Source organism: Heliconius melpomene, chromosome 9, assembly GCF_056956725.1.
Source record: "Heliconius melpomene rosina isolate 202511_hmr_F chromosome 9, ASM5695672v1, whole genome shotgun sequence".
Taxonomy (NCBI): Eukaryota; Metazoa; Arthropoda; class Insecta; order Lepidoptera; family Nymphalidae; genus Heliconius; species Heliconius melpomene.
The window spans coordinates 7889435-7909765 of record NC_140397.1 but is presented as its reverse complement, the minus strand read 5'-3'; the positions used below and the strand labels follow the sequence as shown (position 1 = coordinate 7909765).

At 31.1% G+C, this 20331-nt stretch overlaps 1 protein-coding gene across 1 annotated transcript; it reads right to left on the bottom strand.

The window, feature by feature from the left end:
* Positions 1-232: 232 nt before the first annotated feature.
* LOC146536432 (proclotting enzyme-like) lies at positions 233-20016 on the bottom strand. The gene is made up of 9 exons (XM_085190199.1): positions 19848-20016; positions 11994-12809; positions 6496-6659; positions 5488-5707; positions 5068-5206; positions 3555-3718; positions 2904-3005; positions 2385-2569; positions 233-1863 (listed from the first exon to the last, which is right to left on the bottom strand). The coding sequence occupies exons 1-9, from the start codon at positions 19912-19914 to the stop codon at positions 1714-1716; spliced, it is 2007 nt and encodes a 668-aa protein (XP_085046325.1). The 5' UTR covers positions 19915-20016; the 3' UTR covers positions 233-1713.
* Positions 20017-20331: the final 315 nt, after the last annotated feature.

Here is a 20331-nt window from a genome sequence, read left to right as displayed (position 1 = left end):
GTCATGATACTAGAGGGAAGAAATGAAAATAATTAATTTTCATGAAGTGGGAATCGAACCCATAACCGTCGAGTTTACAGTCAGACAATATACCTCTGAGACAACGTTTTGTTAATTAACCTGTCAATATTTTCCATCAAAGCAGTTTAAGATGTCTTTAGACATTTTTTTTATTTATAATAAATAAGCAAAATTCCAGGGTGGGTAGAAATTTGGCAGAAAAACTACATGCTGCCATAAAAACATTTATTTATCGAGTCACTGGATATAAAAACTAAAAAAAAACACACATTTATAATTCTTGTAATGAGGCTTCTTTTTTACAACTGTCTGATAAGTGTCTGTTAAATTACTAGATAGATATCTTATGTTAATTAGAAATAAAATATATTACTAGTATGTAAGGTATCAGTTAACTATTTTAACAAATACTTATCAAAGAGAACGAGTTATTCTTAAAATTATATTTTATTAGAAATATTTACAAAATTGAGATGAGATTATTTATTTCAGGTGCTGATTAATTATTAATAACACTTTGAAATATTATATTTTTAAATAAATATTTTATTTATTTTGAATATACAATACTTATAAAAAACAATACTGTTTATTCTGTTATTTATGTACGTTTACTTCTACAATGTTTCATTGAAATAAAAACAATATTCCAGAAATAAAAATTATTAAATAAATATATCTTTCATACATGGAACTGATATTTCATTAGATCTCGTAGAGAATAACATTCTTCAGCAAATATTGCCGAATTGAGTTTTTTCATAGAGAAATTAAAAATATGAAGAATTTTGCATAGCTATACATTTTATAAATATAAGTAGAAAAACTTTATAAAGTGAGTGAGTAAATGGCATTTAGAACAATGAAAATAATATTTAATTGGCAAACATGGCAAGAATGACTATTAGATTTACACCACTATTTTTCTGTATTCGAGCAACTTCTAAATAGATATTTAATTAGTTAAGGAATTACCAAACTTATATAACGTTACGTTTGCTACAATAAAATAATGCAATATACTCAATATTACGTTATTGAGACATTAGTCCAATCGTGGTGTAGGGGGGCGGGGGGGGGGGCACAAGGGCAGAGGGGTTGTGGGTTCGATTTCCACTCCAGAAAATGAAATTTTTCATATTTACATTTCCTCGCTTTGGTAACGATGTAAAGCTAGGCGTTCGAACATTTAGCCTGGCTAAAATTTCATGCTGGTTCAAGAAATATTATAAACATATGAATATAGGTTATGGGGCTTTTGATATCTACTTATATTGTAAATAAAATGATAATATTATTTCAATTATTATCACAACAATATTAATAAAGATATTCTTTATCACTTAACATTTTTAATAATAAATATATTTTAATAAAGTTGATTGTAACGTATTAAAGATGACTGTAGTTGTCGACTTTTACTTTAGAAAATAAGAAAAAAAGACGTAATACTAAAAAAAACATAGCTAGAAAAAAAAATTCCATTGTTAAAAGCTTGAAAGAAAAAAGAGCTTACTTTGTCAACCTATTAAAATCTCAGCAATGAGTGACCATTATAAAAATAAAAAAATAAAATTGTTTAAATTATAATAAAAAATATCTTAAAAACTACGAATATTAATCCTAGTCATCTTCTTATAATTAAATTGTCTATTTATTCTAAGCAGGCCGTTTTCTCATATTAGTCGTTTTTTATTCAATTCCAAGTACATATTTAGAGAGCCAGGGCACGAAATGTGTTATACGTGAGTACACTCCGGGGAATCCCGCTTCGGCGCAACGCTTACCGTACGACACTACACCTATTTGATAGATATATGTTGTCAAATTCTGTTGATAATACTGAAAAGATAAAGAAAATCGTAAATTATATTATTAAATTCATATCTACTTAAATAATAAAAAAAAGAAAATTTTCGTTAGAAAAGTGGGAAATGTAACTGGAAAAGTGGTAAATGTCAAAAAAAATTATGCGAATCCATGTTTCTATTTAAAAAAAAATAATTTCTGTTTTCTAATCAAGAGTTATATTAATAAAAGAAGTCATCTCTTTATGAGTTGGCTGAGCTGGTCGGAGCTGTGGGGAATAGATACACAAAAAAGCAAGAATAGGTTTAAGTTAAAGAATAATAAGAAGTGACGTTGATAGTGTGGTTCATAAAATACACGTGGTTTCAGCACTATGGAGAGAGAGGAGAAATGATAAATCAAGTAAACATGTATGATTAACAAATTAATGATAAAATATGACCAACGTTACATGAGATCTGCCAAAGAATAAGTATAATTAAAGACTTTTCTTTTTTTAATGTCTAATTTTAATTCATTTACTCAGATATATTATTTAGTATGAGTACACTCACAATAGGCTGCATCAAGGGACCGCCACTGTCACCCTGGCAGGCGTCTTTCCCACCCTTCTTGAATCCGGCACACAGAACCCTCTCGTCGATCACTTGGGCCTTGTACGATGAGTACGCGTTCTTACAGAATTCATTACTGACCACTGGCAGCTGTAACACTTGGAGATGTGACGCTGATGGTCCACCTGGAAATGGAAAATGGTATTGATAATTCGATTAATTAGGATTTTTTTTTTATATTTTGCTTATTTTAAGAAATCAAAATCACAATTTGTGGAACATACTGAAATTCTAATTCAAAATATTCTTTATTCAAGTAACTAGTCTTTGCGAAAAGTTTATAATAAAACTGAATATGTACCTATACTTAGCTGAAAAGAGCCAGCAGCAAAATCAACATTTGCTCTTTTTAATATAAAAGTTACAACTTTATTGAGATCAAAATAAGAATTGCTCTACCAGGAATCGATCCTATACTATACTTGTAAGTGGCATCGTAATAAACTATAAAAAACTTACGGAATTCGGTGTCACCCCACCCCGCAATAAGTGGATTGTAGTTTTCAAAATTTTTGGCTCTCAGTTCGCTGGTATCTGGTATACAAATAGGTTTTATCAAATCTGTAAAGGAAAAACAAAATAATTAAAATGCAGAAACCCATAAATTGACATAATTAAAATCAACAAAAATAAAATTATAAACATTTATTTCTTATAGCGTCACGCTGTATCCTTATTATCATATAGCAGAGGAAATGTGCTTTCAAGACACTATCATCTCCACTATAATACCATTTTTGAGACGGAGCTCAACACCGCGTTATGTCTTACTTCCACTGGGCTCGAACTCGCGACCGTCGTATTTACAGTAAAACGTACCACTACGCCGCAACAGCAAAGAAATATTTTTAATATATTATGTTATACATTCATATATATACCATAATGGGTAAGAATCTCTTTTCATTTATAACTTACTACGGCCATCATTTTCTGTTATTTTCTTAACTAATATAGGTTTTAGGAATAGAGAGAGTATCTCTTCTTACACTAATAAACCGTAGAAATAAAAAATCCCATAATGTTTATGAGATCCCATAAACATTATGGGTTTTTTTTATTTCTACGGTTAGCCAGTAGAGTCAGAAACTTCCTGACATTGGTACTTACCAGTGAATTGTATACTCTGTTCCAAAACCAGCAGGCCGATGTCATTGGTGAATGATTTAGGATTGTATCCTTCATGTTTAATTTTGTATTTGATGAGAACGTCTATTGGTATCGCTCCGTCATCCTCCCTCGCCAGGTCCAGTTCACCGAGACGGACGACGTATCTGAAAACATATACTCGTATCAATTAAAGTTTTTAGATTATGCAACAAATCTTAATTTTAAAGATATTTTTTAAAATATCCTAAAATTGTGGGTATTTGAAGTATTCTTAATAGACAAATAATAGAATAGATATAGATACTTAAACTATATACAATGGAATAAGCAATAGTGTAGACTATACACAAATCCTTGAAAAAAAAGGCTTTTTATTCGTTCAAAAGAATATTATTTTGGAAATATTGCTATTAGAAAAAGTACACATTTTAGATCAACGCTGCACATAACAAAGTAGGCAGAGGGGATCTGGGTACCTAAAATTCCTCTCTTCACTTTCCGCGAAATCTGGAAGCGTGCATTGCAAATTGAATGGTGAAACTCAACGTCTAACGAAAAATTAAATATTTCTAATCCTTGAATGGGAATCGAACCCACTACCTGTCGTGTTTACAGTTTACATACATAAAAACATATCGAACATCAGCTTACAATAATTTATATTTAAATAAGTCAATTTACTCTGCCACACTAGGATTTATGGAACAAATTATCCACCATAAATTACAGCACCAGGCGTAATAACGTTGAAACGGATATAACAAATATTATATAGTCAAGCTAATGTTATATGTATTTACGTATAAATTTACTAGCGGCCCGCCCGCGGCTTCGCCTGCGTGAACTACGTTATTATCAATTTCTGTCTCCATGAGTATCTACGTCCTATAAGTGACGTCCATGCAAAAGTTGAGACCTAGCATTTGTAGTAACGAAGTTTCATACAAACTATCAATCCCTATTTCATCCCCTTAGCAGTCGAATATTGCAAATTCCCGCCTTAGCGAGCACCTACGTCCTATAAGTAACTCCTATGCAAAATTTGAGATTCCTAGCACATGTAGTTTCTGAGAATTCGTGATGAGTGAGTGACCTTTCGATTTTATATATATAGATAGATATCATTTACTAAATGACTTTAATATTTAAAAACATATAGTGTGACAATGACATTTATTTCCTTATCATTTTCTTTTTTTTTTAATATCATTTTTTTTTTATCATCAATGACATTTTGAAAGATTTGACTTTGACTTGAGTCTTTTAACATTCCTTGTATACATATTGTTAAAATTTACAATCTTATTTCTAAAGTAGTTTCGCAGAGTTGAGTCCCGCCACTCAACATGTAATGTCTCGAATATTCAGTAGAATTTAGGGGATGGAGTGTCTTAGCACTATGTTCTCTTGCCAACCCTGCTGTATGCGGAATACACAGAGAAACAATAATTATATATTACAAACACAATAGTCTATTCTATAGTTTATGCTTATCACCATATATTCTACTCACAGATCATTCTCGTGGTTATGGATGCAATGGGCGGCGGTAAGGATATGGTGGGTGCTTATCAATGAACCCCCACAGAGCCATCTAGTTGGTGACCCTGATCTGCCTTTGTAACCCAAAAGTGCCATCCAAGGGAAATCACCTGGGAAATAAAATGGTACTTAGAAACTTTATCAAATATCATCGTCAATTTTCATCATGGCTAGGATTGGGATAGTGTTTAGTTATAAACGAGTGAGTTCGAACCCTCACTCAAGGAAATTATTTATTTTTCCGTAAAACTCCGCTACAAAGCCAACAATGTCTCGAATTCGGATAATCGGAAAAAGGAATATATTTACACTAAAAAAATCAAAAACATTTATTTTTGAAATCTATTATGTCAAGTTTTATTCAATTATAAAATGATATGCTCACTCTTACCTAACTTAGCATCTACACCTCCCACAACACGACTGAAAGATGCATTGCTGACACCACATTCAGGAGGAACTGGGAACCTGTCTAAGTAATCCGAAGACGGTAAAGATTTGCCAGACGCTGCATCAGATCCAGGGTCACGTGTGACTGGAGCTAGTGTACTTGGTGCTGAAGTAGGAACAGGGGGTGGAGCATCAGGGATAGTTTCGCGAGGACAACAAACCTGTGGAAATAACCATTTATTTATAAACAAACGAAAATAAATTTTAAAGAAGTAAAGCGTGTCGTTGAGTTCCACACGCAACGCCTCATGAATTTAGCGGAAAATGGGAAACGGAAGTGTCTCAATGGGGAACGGAGTGCCTTAGCACTAGGTTTCCAGATTCCATCTGTCTATCCTGCTATGTGGGGGAGTCGGGAACAATTTAATTACTGTGGCTTCAAGGTACATAAGTTAGTGTGTAATATCGATTTATATTTGAACTGAGCTCAAAGACTTATAATAAAAATTCTAAATAAAAAGTTGAACTGGTTTCATAAATATTTTGTTTCTTATTACCACGAATCAAGAATACTGTAATCTTGTGGTTTCCTACCGTCGCGAAAGGTATTCGATAATAAGTAGTTTATTCAAATGTATCAATTTTCATATTTTGGCGAGGCGTGTGACTGTAACGCGACGGTTGTGAGTTTGAATTCCAATCGGGGGAATGAATATTATTTATTGATTTCAATTTCTTTGGTCTGGTACTTTAGCAATAAAATAATTGTTTTTACGTGATTTACTTTTCTTTAGCTTCATGCTGATGTCCTTCGTATGGTCGGGTTGGGGGGGTAAACCTAGTGTTAAGAAAATTCATTTCCCACTTTCTGCCTAATTCTAGAGATATGACATTTACTGACAACTTAACGCCATGCTTTGTCTTATTACAAGACCATTTACAGTCGCTGTGCCGCTTCGTCACAACGACCTCGTGGTAGTTAAGTTATAATAAAGTTCTAAAGTTCTACCTTAGGTACTCCCGTCCCGCCTTCGAAGCCGCAGTGGGCTTTCCTTAAAATTTTGACGGCTTCCGGGTTAGTCTTGGCTTGTTGCAATATTTTCACATATGGCCCGCAAGTATTGATGCTGATGCAACTCCCCACCCCACCATCTATTGTGGTACATGTTTCTTCTGAAAAAAGAAATTTTCATTATATATATTTTTATATCGATATTTTTCATTAGCTGGAGTGGCAATTAGGTGGCTAGCTGCAAAAAATTATCATCATCAATACAGAAATCGATTATTTATAATACATAATTATTATCGTTTTTTTATTTATAATACAATAAAAAAATAGAAAACATCTTTAGAATAAACAAAGCTTAAGCAAATATCTCGGGGATTTAGGAGTCGAATGTGCAAAAAATACGCTAAGATAAGATATTAAAAGAGTCATGTTTTTTTAATTAAAAAGATAACTTTTTGATTTATTTATATGTGCACATTTTATAACCCACTATATAAAATGCTAAGTGAAGTTGAGGATAATAAAGAATACAAATAAAAAATAATTGCGGCCCAAAGCTATGCTTGTAAAACTACTGCTAAATAATAAACCATTCCACATTACCATTACCATTTTTAGTTTTACGCCGTATCCCATGAATAGTAGAGTAGGCAGATAGAATCTGGGAACCTAGTGTTAATACATTCCGTTCACTATTTTCTAGAGGCATTTTTTAAATAAACTAGGAATTTAATCTTGGAATCAAAACCGAGAATGGAACTTATAAGTTTAAAGACTACTATACTATACTATAAACAAAATTTTTCCTGTTCTATATTCGTCACTGGTTTTGTATAGTTTTTTTAATTCCTTGAACTGAAGGCCTATCTACAAAAACTTAGAATTTTATTAAAAACCTTCACAAAGACTTGTTTGAAAATTAATGATTCTCATGTTTAAAATGTATCTCGAATAATAAAGTATTTATTAAACTATATATATTCTATATGTAGCTTTTTCTTAAATTGCTAGTTCGAATTTGCCAAATTATTCTTAAATTTATATATTATTATATGTTTTTTAGCTTCAGTTTTATTCCGCATACTCGTAGGGTAGGTAAAGGGAACCTAGTGATAAGACTTCCCGTATCCTACTTTTCAGCCACTTTATCTTATCAAAATAGGGTGCTAATAATTAATTTTCCCGAGCATCGAACCACCGTTATAGCCACATGGTGCCCCATATCGCCATGATGGCTTCACATAACATGGTTTTTACAGAAAGAAGAAAATAAAATATTAGGTAAATCGTTCATCCAAATGGGGATTGAACTCACAATCGTCGCATTTACCTGCCACTGCGCCACAACGACCTCATAATCCTGTTTATTCCACAAATTAGGAGATATTAACTTTGAAAAAGATTCAAAGACAATGTATGGCGAAGTCATTAAAAGTTGTATGTTCCATACAATTATTGCATCATAAGTGTACAAATAGAAAACCTTGCTACTTTAAATAATTAACTAACGTTGACTAAGCTACCCTTTTAAGTCAGGTTGAAAAGGATATAGATATACTTCCGTCATATCAAATATGATATATATCATTCTTATTATTGTAGAGCATTTATCAATTTCTATTAATGTTTCATTGAAAGTAGGTTGCTTATAAATTTTATTATTAATAGTCTGATTGTGGAACAGAGTGTGTTAACATTAGGTTCCCAAGTTCCCTTTACCTGTCCCATTTTCGGTTTACAAATTAAATAATACAAGTCATCTCTGTCTTTGTGAAATATAAAATTGTGTTGTTTTTAAGCTATTACTAAGAATGTCTTATTCAAATTTTATTTTCCACGATTTTAACTATAAATAGTTTAAGTTATTATTTACGAAATATTTTTTAAATTATTATATTGATAGTATTTACGATATGTTTTAAAATTACATTTTAACCTTGTTACCTTATGAGATATATATAGATTTATAAAAATGATATGTAAATTAGAGTCCATTGTGGCCCAGGGGCACGAGAGTTATAAACACAACGGTTGTTGATTTGATTCCTACTAGGGGTAAATTAAATATTTTCATTCACACTATTGACGGAACGAAGTATCTTAATACTAGACTTCCCAGGTTCCCTTTACCTACCACGCTACGAGCTTAATAATGTATAAAAAATACGGTAACAAAAAATAAGTATTATTAGTTGGAAGAACTTAATAATACCTTTGCTTATTTCACCCAATGGAAAAAAATATGGCCACAATTTTTATTCACTGATTCTGTACTCATCAGCTGTCGTAAACTGGCGACAAACATCACTGAATGGAAAATCAGCGACGCGATCTTTTTAAGATATCTATCTATCTTTATACTATTTATATTGAATGCTAAATACTGAAGTCATCGAATGACTGACTGTTGACATTAGTATTCACAGTTTAGAATTACTTTATGAGCAAAAAAATAAATAAAATGTTCATAATTTTTTGTTGCTTTATGAGCGTGTGCGTAGTAAAAAAAATATTAATATTTTTATTTTCTCTGCTCTGGTAAGGAGAAAATGCCATTTTGGTGAAAAGGGATGAAATGTCTTAAGTACTGGGTTCCCAGTTTCTCTCTGCCTAACCCGCTATGTGCGGGATACCTAACTTGAAAAATACTAGGATTTTCTCAGCTGAGCTCTACTTATATCCTGCGTATGGGTCATAATCAGAAAAGTGGACATTTTCGAATTCGTAACGTAACTGATAAGTAACAACACTGATAAAGTTTGTTACGAAACTGATGACATAAGGCATTATACACAACAAAATAACGATATTATATGAATAAAACTATTGTTTTTTTTATTTAATGAGACACAGATCAAAATTTTAAAGGTCCAATCGTTGAATTAACAGATTATAAATGTACGAAGAAAACATAACAAAGTGAGAATATTAACAATATAATAATGCTAGTTCGTAACGTAATAAACTTATATTTCTAGTTAGAGATCACAAAGTTAATGATAAAATTAAATTCACTTTAAAATATATCAAAATTTGAGTCGTTATCATTGGAATTAAGTTTAATTCTTTGTAAGTGTTTATTCCGCATATCTTCATATTTAATAGGATTGGTCTTTTTAAGACGTTCTCTATATCTAAAAAAAAAAAAGCATTTGTTTCAGCATTTGACATAGGAGCTTACGCTTACTGAAAATACAAAAATATATATCAAAAAATAAAAATCACAAAATCACAACTAATTTCAGAAAGAATAAAAATAAATTTTAACTAAATCGGTTCAGCTGTTTCTGAGATTAGCGTGCACAAACACATAGACAAACAAGCAAACAAGCAAAAAAACTTAAAAATCATTATTTTTGGTAACTTTACGTTATGAAAAGTCACTAATAGTTTTTTACATATGCCAGCATTTTTTTTTCTTATATACATATCTTCCATATACAAGCACCGGTTCGATAAAATTTTATTATAAACATATATAAGAAAACATTGGTACCGTAATTGTGAACTAGGCTTCATATTTTCTCAGTTTCGTTACGTAACGAAATATAACGAAATTGAGAATGAAGTCTGAGAAATTCTAACCTTTTTAAATATTTGCTCATAAGCCACGTGTTGCATGTGCAAGCACTGACGTTCTTTTTTGAGATTTTGTAAAAAGAAGCAAATAACATAAACAAGAAAACGAAATTATAGAATACTTACCAAAATAAAAGCCGTTTATAACCCTGAGATGTAATTTTACGCATTCCCTCTAAAACATTTGAACCCCTCAACTGCTGCGAGAACACTACTGGTTGTAGCTACGACAGCATTGACTTTTCGAATAATGGTGCCACAATAAAAACTAATATTAAATACCATCCAAAATAATTGCGTTCATATTTTAATTGTACGTCACTAGCCCTGAGTAACAAAAAGACAATATTTTGGGACAAATTTACTTAATTAATATATATTATTTATTAAATAATGTATCAATAAAAGTAGTTCTATTTAATATTATGCATAAAGTAAAGTAATCTAAACATATCTGAAATCAAATAAAACCATAAATATTCGTAACAAATCAATTTTTAAAAAGTAAAGCGGTGAATGGGACACGAAAAATTGTATGGAAGCATTTTGAAAAGTTTTTTGCAACTAACAAAAAATACTATTAAAAGCCTTAATACATTTAAAATATTACAAAAATCTTTAAGTTAATAAGTAAATTTATCTTAAATGGCAAAATATTTAAATTATCTTTAAAATTGTATTTTTAAAACGCATTCAAAGTAGCGGGACAAGAAAAGACACAAAATGTGCACTTTTTCTGATTATGACCCGTATAACAAGGTAGGCAAAAGCAACCCATTGTTAAGAGTTAAAACACTCCATATCCCCAAATTCCGCAAAAAAAAAAAAGAACACAGCACTTTGCCTTGTTACCAGAACGAAGAAATGAAAAGAATAATAGCACTAATTGAAAATCAAACTCACGACCGTCTTGGCTACAGTTAAACACCGTCGTTAGGCCACGACGACCTCTCCTAAAATATCTAAGTCATCTTAAACATAAATATCTTTAAACAGGCAAAAATCAAATGTCACTTCGTGATTTACATAAGCGTATATATTATAGTATTTATTTAGAGCCTTATATAAATACTAAGCAGGTTTTAGTTGTCTACCGAGATGTCGGCCTTGGTGGTTGGTAGCATCTTTAATTTTAAAGAACATACAAGGAAAATCATTGAAATCACTATTTTCCTACGTTCTATCTAGATATTGAGTAATAATAGATTCAGGGGAGGTCAAAATTACATGTTGTATGCATATATTACTAATAACTTCATTAGTGTTGATAGGTTCATTTTTTAATATGTATATGTATTTTTCTTTTTTTTTTAACTTCACGCTGTATCCCGCACTTAGCAGGGTAGATAGAGGGAATATGGGAACCTTGTTCGTCCCCATTAAGTCAACTCTGTCCCCCAATGTCCACCGAACTCTGGGGTCACTTTGCCTCGTTATCTCTTAACCATCAGGATATATGAGAATATTAACACGTTGGACCCAAAACCATTTCATTTTATCTATTTTACAGTTAAATATAAGTTAGTAACGACATGATTAAATAATTATTAAGCTACTTATGTCTTACAAAAATATAGGTAAAAATAAAATATTAAAAATAACTGAATTTAAAATCGCACTTACTGTCCAAATAATAACCATAGAGAGGTTAACATCCAAAATACGTATATTCCTATGAACTTTATATGGATTGACATAAAATTAAGTGTCTAAGTATGACACTATTTAAATACTACAATAACTATTAAAATTAAATTTATTTTATTAACTTAATATAAATTCTAGACAAAAGTTATTCACGTTAAAATATACCTCGCCACAATCTTAATTACTAATCCAAAACCAATGTTATTTATCCATTACCGCGTCTTAGTTACAGTTAAACAATTAGTAATGTAACTAGAGAAAATTATTACTGAAAATTCCGAAGGCCCCGAAGTTGAAGTTGTTCCGGGACGCTGACAGCGGTACAGGAGTGAGAGGTGCGAGTGTCGTCTGGGGGAATCCCGGAGGAGGGGCGTTGGGTATACCGTGTCGATTCTCATCTGCATTTCCTTTATCTTGTCCTTCTAAGCCTACATTTCCGTTATCAATTGGTGCAAAAGTAGGTTTATCGTTAATATTACTTTCTAGATTCACTTCCGGTGCGTTTGTTACTAAGGGTGCTTCATTACCGTTACCATTAAATTGTTTCCCGGTATCTATTGGTCTTTCAACATATCCTGGATTTGGATCAACAAAAGGATTGGACGTTGACTGTTGGTTTTCATAATTCCCGTTGCCACTTACAAGGGCGTCATTTGGAAATCGGACTGGTTTTTTAGGTGGACTAATTTCATGTTCTGGAGGATACTCTTGAAATTGATTGTTGTTGAGTTGCCCATTTTGATCAAACTGATTGTTGTTAAAGTGTTCATCGTATTGATTGTTGACAGGTCGATTTGGGTTGAAATCATTGTTGCTGATTGGTCGGTTTTGATCAAACTGGTTGTTATGGATTGGTTGATGAACAAATTCATTGTTATGAATTAATTGATCCTGATCAAATTGGTTGTTTTGAACTGGACGATTTGGAAATGGATAGATGTATGCAGGATTGCTGGCTGGAGTTTCAGGTCGAAGGTGCAAGATGTTTGTCAAAGTATTTCTTAGTCCATTTGGGCCGGTAAAAAGATTTTGGGCGAAACCAAATGGAGATGAAATTCGGCGATCTGTTCGTTGTGGGAAGAATCCTATAGGAAATAATTTAACTTTAAACTTTAATTCTTGATTATACAACATTTTATAAAAAAACAATCATAAACTCAAATTTAAGTAGTTTTGTTACGAGTAAAAGATATAAAATATTATTAAATTCGATAATTTATGATAATGTTGTAAACTATAATTATGGCTTCACAAACTGAGGTAAAGTACCGAATGTATCAAAATTTTCCCACAAAAAGTTTATTAAAAGGCAAAAATACATATCGCTCAGCTACGGTCAATTAGATACATGAGTCACAAATCACAATGCCTTTTGTACGAATATAACACTTGTATAATGTTAAAGCTTAGATTAAATTTTAAATGCGGATTTCTTTTTTGTTAATTATGTTTTTTTGTTAATAATTTAATGAATTGGGAAAAGGATTTAGGTATCGCATCAGTAAACCTAACATAACCCAAGATAAATCTTACTTTCTTTGGAGCATTTTATTAATTTAATTTAATGTCTGTTATAAATTTGGGGCACAGTTTAAAAGTAGTATCTAAAGACGGAACGAAATCCCATAGATATACCTTCTTGTCTTGTGTTCTGTTCATTAGTTACTATATTTTTTTTTTTCGAAAGTGTACTCCGGGTACAACAACATACGAGTATAGAGTTTATATGTAAAAAATGATTTTTTAATTTATTTTCCCGCTTAATCCTGCACAATTGTGTTAGAACACTCCAATATTTCATTAGCAAGGGAATTCAACTCGTGTTGAATGGTGGTACCCTTACCAGCGCATGAACTTTTAAAATTATTTTTTGTACAATAAACATTTATGCTATTTCTCATTTGACCTTATAATTAATTACTTAAGTATCTCTTATTATTATTATATTTCAATATAGGAAATAATAATAATAATAATTTATTACAACCTCTGTGCATTGTAACACGATAATAAAACCTCAACAATTATAAACGTCACAAAAGCTAAATAAATTTAAATATTCATATACCTACGTAATTTTCCATATAAAATGTATAAATATTAAATAATACAACAGAATATATGTTGTATTTTTTCTTCGTATCATCTCCTGTTTTTAGAAATAAGAAGAGTTAAGTCACTACGTACTCCGCTAATTGAATGAAATGATGGAAAATGTTTGCCAAATGAATATAATATCAAAAATAATAATAACAAAAAAATTTCGTGTACATTGTACATATGTATCAAAAAGTAATACGAGTATAATTATCTCGATGCTAAAAAAGTAATAAAATATGAATTGATATGATGATGTTAGAATTTAAAAAGGATTTTTTTATTTGTTTTTGCCTGCAGAATTCGGCAGAAAGTGGGGCGGAGTCTCTTAACACTAGGTTCCCTCTGCCTATTCTGCTGTCTGCGGGATATAACGTGAAGCTGATTAAAACAATATATTAATATTTATACACCTACATATTATTGCACTTAAGAGTAACATTCAATAATAATTAACAAACAGGATCTTATAAATACGCCAACTAATAAAAACACGTCCATTACCTAATTTACTTAACACTTACAACTTCTAATAAAACAAAACATTGTAAAGGCGAACCGGTTTTATATTTATATTGATTGGATTTGCAATTAGTGACGCGTTTATTAAACTTTATTGTAATCTAAATATATTTTATTTTAAATTTATTCATATCTGAAATTTTGAGTTATGAGCCAAGACTAGAAAAAAACTTTAATAATAATTAATTTTTATACTATCCGTCCGTAGAAGCCCGTAGGCCTGTAATTCCTAGGTTTCACACAAAGCTAAGCTAAGTCCCAAAATGCCCAAAAAATTGAATTATACGGTCTATTTTTCTAATTCTTTTTTCTCTTCCTTTTATAATCTCTACTCTTCTAAAGAGAACATTAACAAATTACTTTGTTTGGCGACCGAAAGTTATTTCAATTTACTGTTTCTATATAAAAAATATCTAGTTGAGGCAGTAAACACGACAGTTGTGAGTTTGATTCTCACTCGAGGAGATGAAATATTTAATATTTTAATTTCTTCGCTCTGTTCACAAGGCAATGCCTCCACAATTCCTCACAAAATAGAAAACGGAGTACCTTAACACTGGGTTCTCTCTGTCTACTGTTCTATGTGCGGGATACAGCGTGAAGCAAAAAAGCTAAATGTATAGACACAGTTCTTTGACCCCACAAATAACTGTAAAATTTAAATTTAATAGTTTTTAGTAGAATTTGTTTACGTTGTCTTTCCTAAGAAATGTATTGAAGCGGAACTGGGATTTTTTGCTTTAGGCAACAGGTAGTTGACAAAACGCGAACAGAATTATAATTAAGCTGATTAGATATTTGAAGGCTTATCCTTGATTTCGATCACTTCTGTCAAGTATCATTATATACGAATACATTATAAATCTAATTACATAATTAATTATTTTCATTTCTTCGTCCTGTCTTTGAGTTCCGCCACTCGACATGAAATTTCTGATAATTGGGCGGTATGTGGCGGACAGTCTACATTAGTTTTCTCGGTTTTTGGTCATTGTGTTCCCTCTGGCTGCCTAGCATATATGCGGGATTCAGCGTGATGGTACCATTACATTGAAGGATACCGCGTGAAAGTTAAACATTATTTGAAACAAGACTAGTAAAACGATAACTTTTATTAAATACTTATATCAAGCAAATCGTTTGATTTTGATGATCATGTCAGTATTCTTGCTAAACGACGAATAATTAAAAACTAAAAAAAACACAAACATTTCTATTTTTTTACTGTCCTTACGTTTTTTTACGGGAATTGAACCCTTATCTACCATCAATATCAAAATGCAAGATAACCTCGGTTACGTCAACTTGTCACCTAAAACCAATATTGCCTTACTTATTGACGCAAATATGTACCTACTCGTAGTATCGGTCGACAGAAACCAGTTCCACAATTAACTTTGGCGATACGTTCGGTCAGTGGCAGCAAATCACGTTTAAAATATTTTATTTTAGCGTTTGTATAAGATTTCGTATGATATCTATGTTAAAATAACTTTTAATATATGTAATATATATGAGGGCAGTAGTGGCGCAGGGGCACAAACCTATGACTCCAAAATGGGACAGGTTGTGAGTTCGATTCCTATGAGAAACAAAATAATTATATATAATCTTTGCATCACTTCATTTTGGTGTCGAAGTAAAGGAAATGGAAGCGCGGCGTTGAGTTTCGCCACTCAACACGCAATGTGGTGTTATTCTACGTAAACATCGATTCATGATATTATAAAATACGTTAAGAACAATCACTTTGTATCAATTATAAAACGTAGAATCCAGATTTTTCCCTTTCCCGTTGGATTTTCAGGAAATCTTCGCTTAGTCCGCGTAAATTTCAGCGTTCTACGCCGCTTAGTTCCAGCTAAACATCGAAAAAGTTTTATAAGATGGAATATGTATTTATAATAAATTACTTATTTACGTTATGTAAATGTCAGGCTGTTATAATGCAATTATATTATATAAGAAATAATAGCAAATAATAATTGTATAATATAAATATTAATTATTTATTGTTAAAAATAAAAATAAGAAATGCGGTGCTAAGTTCCGGTAACAACGATCATGGAAAAGTATGGAAAAACAAATATTATGTTATTACTATTTTAAAATTATTAATATTTTTCATTAATACTTGAGCACAGGAAATATTTAATACTTTTATTCCCTTTTCTGCTAGTAACGAAGCAAAGCGCGGCGTTAAGTTCCACCACTCAACACTTGATGCCTCCAGGATTCGGTGAAAAGTGAATAGAGGAAGTGTCTTGATGGGAACGATGTATTATACACTAGGTTCCCAGATTCCTACTGCCCAACCTGCTATGTGGGAGATATAACGTGAAGCTACAAAAATATCTACGAGTATATCTCAACAGATACGCTAGATGAGAAACTTGCGGTTGGAAACATTGTGGTTTCAATATAAAAAAATAATGTAACATTACTTAGCAAAAAATTAAATTAGTGCTGAAATACTTAATCTTAATCTATATATATTAATTACAACGTTACATATATATGTATGTATTTCCTCTTTTACATATAAAATGGCGTCATATCCATATAAAAGGTTTGTTAAAATTTACTTCGGCGCTTTGTTTTATTTTGTAAGATAATTATTGTATATAGTATAAAGTTAAGTTTAGAAATTTTACCACAAGCGGCAATCGAATCCTCACTTGAGGGAATTATAATATAACGAAACAGATAAACTAGGAAGTACCTACAGCGAAAAACAATCGCATAAATTCTAATAAAATTTTAAGTGTTTCAAGTTCACATTGTATGACGCATTGAAAAAAGTAGACAGAAAAAACCTAATATAAGACACTCCGTTCTCCAATCTTCGACCAAACTTTCGTAAAACCCAGAAGAAATTATTCACTGCCCCTAGTGGAGATTTGAACCCACAGTCATCGTGCTTACGAGAGTTTTTTTCATATCAACAGTTTAAACAATACCTAAGTAATTTTTCTCATTAGATAAATTAGCATTTACATACAAACGTAGATCAAACGCAGTGATGTAATTTAAATTAGTTTTACGACTTCATTGTTTCTTTTTATAGAGCTATATAAATGTATGTTTGTTCATTTTACCATTTTTCCTATAGATTTTTTTCTAAATATCATTTTCCAACTATATTACTTACATTGGGATTAGGTCCGTAATGTGGCGGAACCCAACGCTGCCATTTTTTTAATACAGTTTCCCACAAATGAAAATTTATTATTATTTTTTTTACTTATGTACATATACCAATATTCAGTTATTGAGTGACTGACAGAAAACCCGCGGCCGTAACTCCTGAACTAAAAAGTTGAAATTGGACATGCATGTTCCTAGGGGAATGTAGGGGAGCACTAAGTGAGGATTTCTCAAATACTTCTTTCTTGAGAGTAAAATTGTAGGCGGTGACTAGTATGTCTCTTTTTTATTTATATAATTATATTCAAAGATGAGACGAACGAAGTTATTACTTCTTTTAATAGAATTCTATATGCGTATGGTGACTAAAGTCTATAAATCCTGTAATAAAAGACAAATAAATGAGATTATGTTTAAACCAGTCTTTTTTTACTTCACTTTACTTCTTTAGATTTAAATAGGTAGTTTTAATGCTACGATTATTTCATTTTAAAATTAGAAAATTGATAGGCTTTACATGTTTGAAAAGTGAGGAAAATATTAGATTTCCGCCACTTTCTTAAGTTAAAATGTAAATAAAAATTAGGTTCGAGTCCCACTTCCGGGAGTGAACAAATTTTAATAATCATTTTCAATTCCTCCTTCTAGTAACAAGACACGACGCGGCGTTGTGTTCCGCCACTAACTTGGGATAGCGGTCTTATCGTCCCTGTATATCCTGATGTTTGAGAAAAACTGTGAAGCTATATTTATATTCTCATAAACATCAAAATCATTTGTTTACATTTAACTAGTGATGTAACGTTACAAAACAGTGTAATTAAAGCTCCTTCCTTGTATTTTAATTATATTTTTAATTGTCTTTATTATTTTTTATTGGTACTAATAAAAAAATACCAGTAAAGTACCGTGTAAGTACATGTAGTCAGCCTAATGCTTATTTTATTGGGAAAAATGATTCCCCTGGATTTTATGAACGTAATTTCTGTAAACATTAGTTCAATTACTGTAATTATTCAAGTATCACTAATTCCTATGAATCATCAGTTTTGCGCCCGCCCTCTTAGTTTTCCAAAAGACATTTGATAGTGTTAAAAAGTAACCTGGGATATCCAAAAATCCAAATTTCACTTAATTTTTTCGTAAATAAGTATAACTTTCAATTTTAAATTACACAATTATCTATGGAAACAACGATATTTGTTGCAAATTTTGTAAATTGCTTTGGGCTCGAGAAAGATCTCAAAAAACATATATTTGTTAAATTTTAACATTCTAAGTACATTTTGTTGGGATATACGGTGATTCCTACGATATGTTAGTCACGGAAATCCTTGCAGTTTTATATTAGAGTATGAAAAACTGAGAAACTAGGATTTAAACTGAGTTCTATATTGTTGAAGAAAATAATTAAAAATGTACATGTATAAAAAACGAAAACTTACAAAGTTTATTAATTATTCTATACAAAAATTTTCGGGTGGTATATAGGGTTATTTTTGAATAGGTCCTTATTAGTATACATACATATTACGCAAAATTTCATGATAATATTATACTTACAGTATTATACTATAAGTACGTCACAAGAGGAGAGGAGAGGAGTCTCGAGGAGATGAAATATTTATTTCAATGTATATTTTCATTTCTTCGCTCTGGTGTCGAGGCAAAACGCAGCGTTGAATTCCACCATTCAACACAATATCTCTAAAATTCGGCAGAAAGTGGGGAACGGAATGTCTTAACAAAGGTCGAAAACAACGTAGCACTTTTTCTTATCAGAATGGGGAAATAATAAGGTTTATTTCATATAAATCAACGCTTAAGAGGTGTCAATAAATCTTAAAATTGACAAATATTTAAGTTTAGTTTTGCTTAAAAAATATTACAAATTAATAAGCTTTATAAAAATATGTTCATATCAATATTGTTTACTTTGAAGGTTGTTGATCTAATAAAAATACATAAATGTCATTAAACCTAGTATTTAGATGAAGCTGCTAGAATAAGGAAATGAGTTAAGAACAGAGGTTATCAAACTTTTTTTAAACGTTTAAAAATCAGGTTTTGTATGTTTATATAAAAAACCTGATTTTTAACCGAGAAAAGTCAAAACACATTCCTAGTTTCACATTAAATAAAAAAACATTTAACGTCATTAAAAAAATAATCTACACTTAATTAAGCGATTTACTTTAATGACATTGACTAATTATAACATTTATAAGATTTGTTATACAACATTAAAATTTAAAAGAATTTTATAATAATTAAATAATTTATTTCTTAACATAGATAAAATACTTAATACTAACTTAAACGAAAAAACTAATGAATAAATTATTTTAGCAACTCACCATATTGCCCATAAGCTATATTTAAGCACAAACACACACACAAACTAAATAAACACGCCTTCCCCATGTCCAACACACACAGAAGTTACTTTTAAACTAAGTTTTAATTAAGTTTCTACGAGTCGAGGCGTCCGTCTGTATCGCATTCAACTTACTAGTGGCGCGATCTTGACCGACATTTCAATATAAGCGGTGCGAGGCGACAACTGACCACCGCAGTGACCAGTGACCACTAAATACCGGAACTTAGTTCCAAGGGAATTTGGAAATCCCGATTTTAATGAAACTGATAATAGCTTTATATCTCAATGGTAACTGGAAGTGGTGAGAGTTATGGGAAAAAAGAAAGCTAGGACCAGGGAACTAAGAAACCTTTTGCCTAAATTTGTAAATATATTTTAATATCTCACATATATGTTAATGGGGACGGAGTGGTTTCACACTAGGTTCCAAGGTTCCCTATGTCCACATTCTACGAGATACA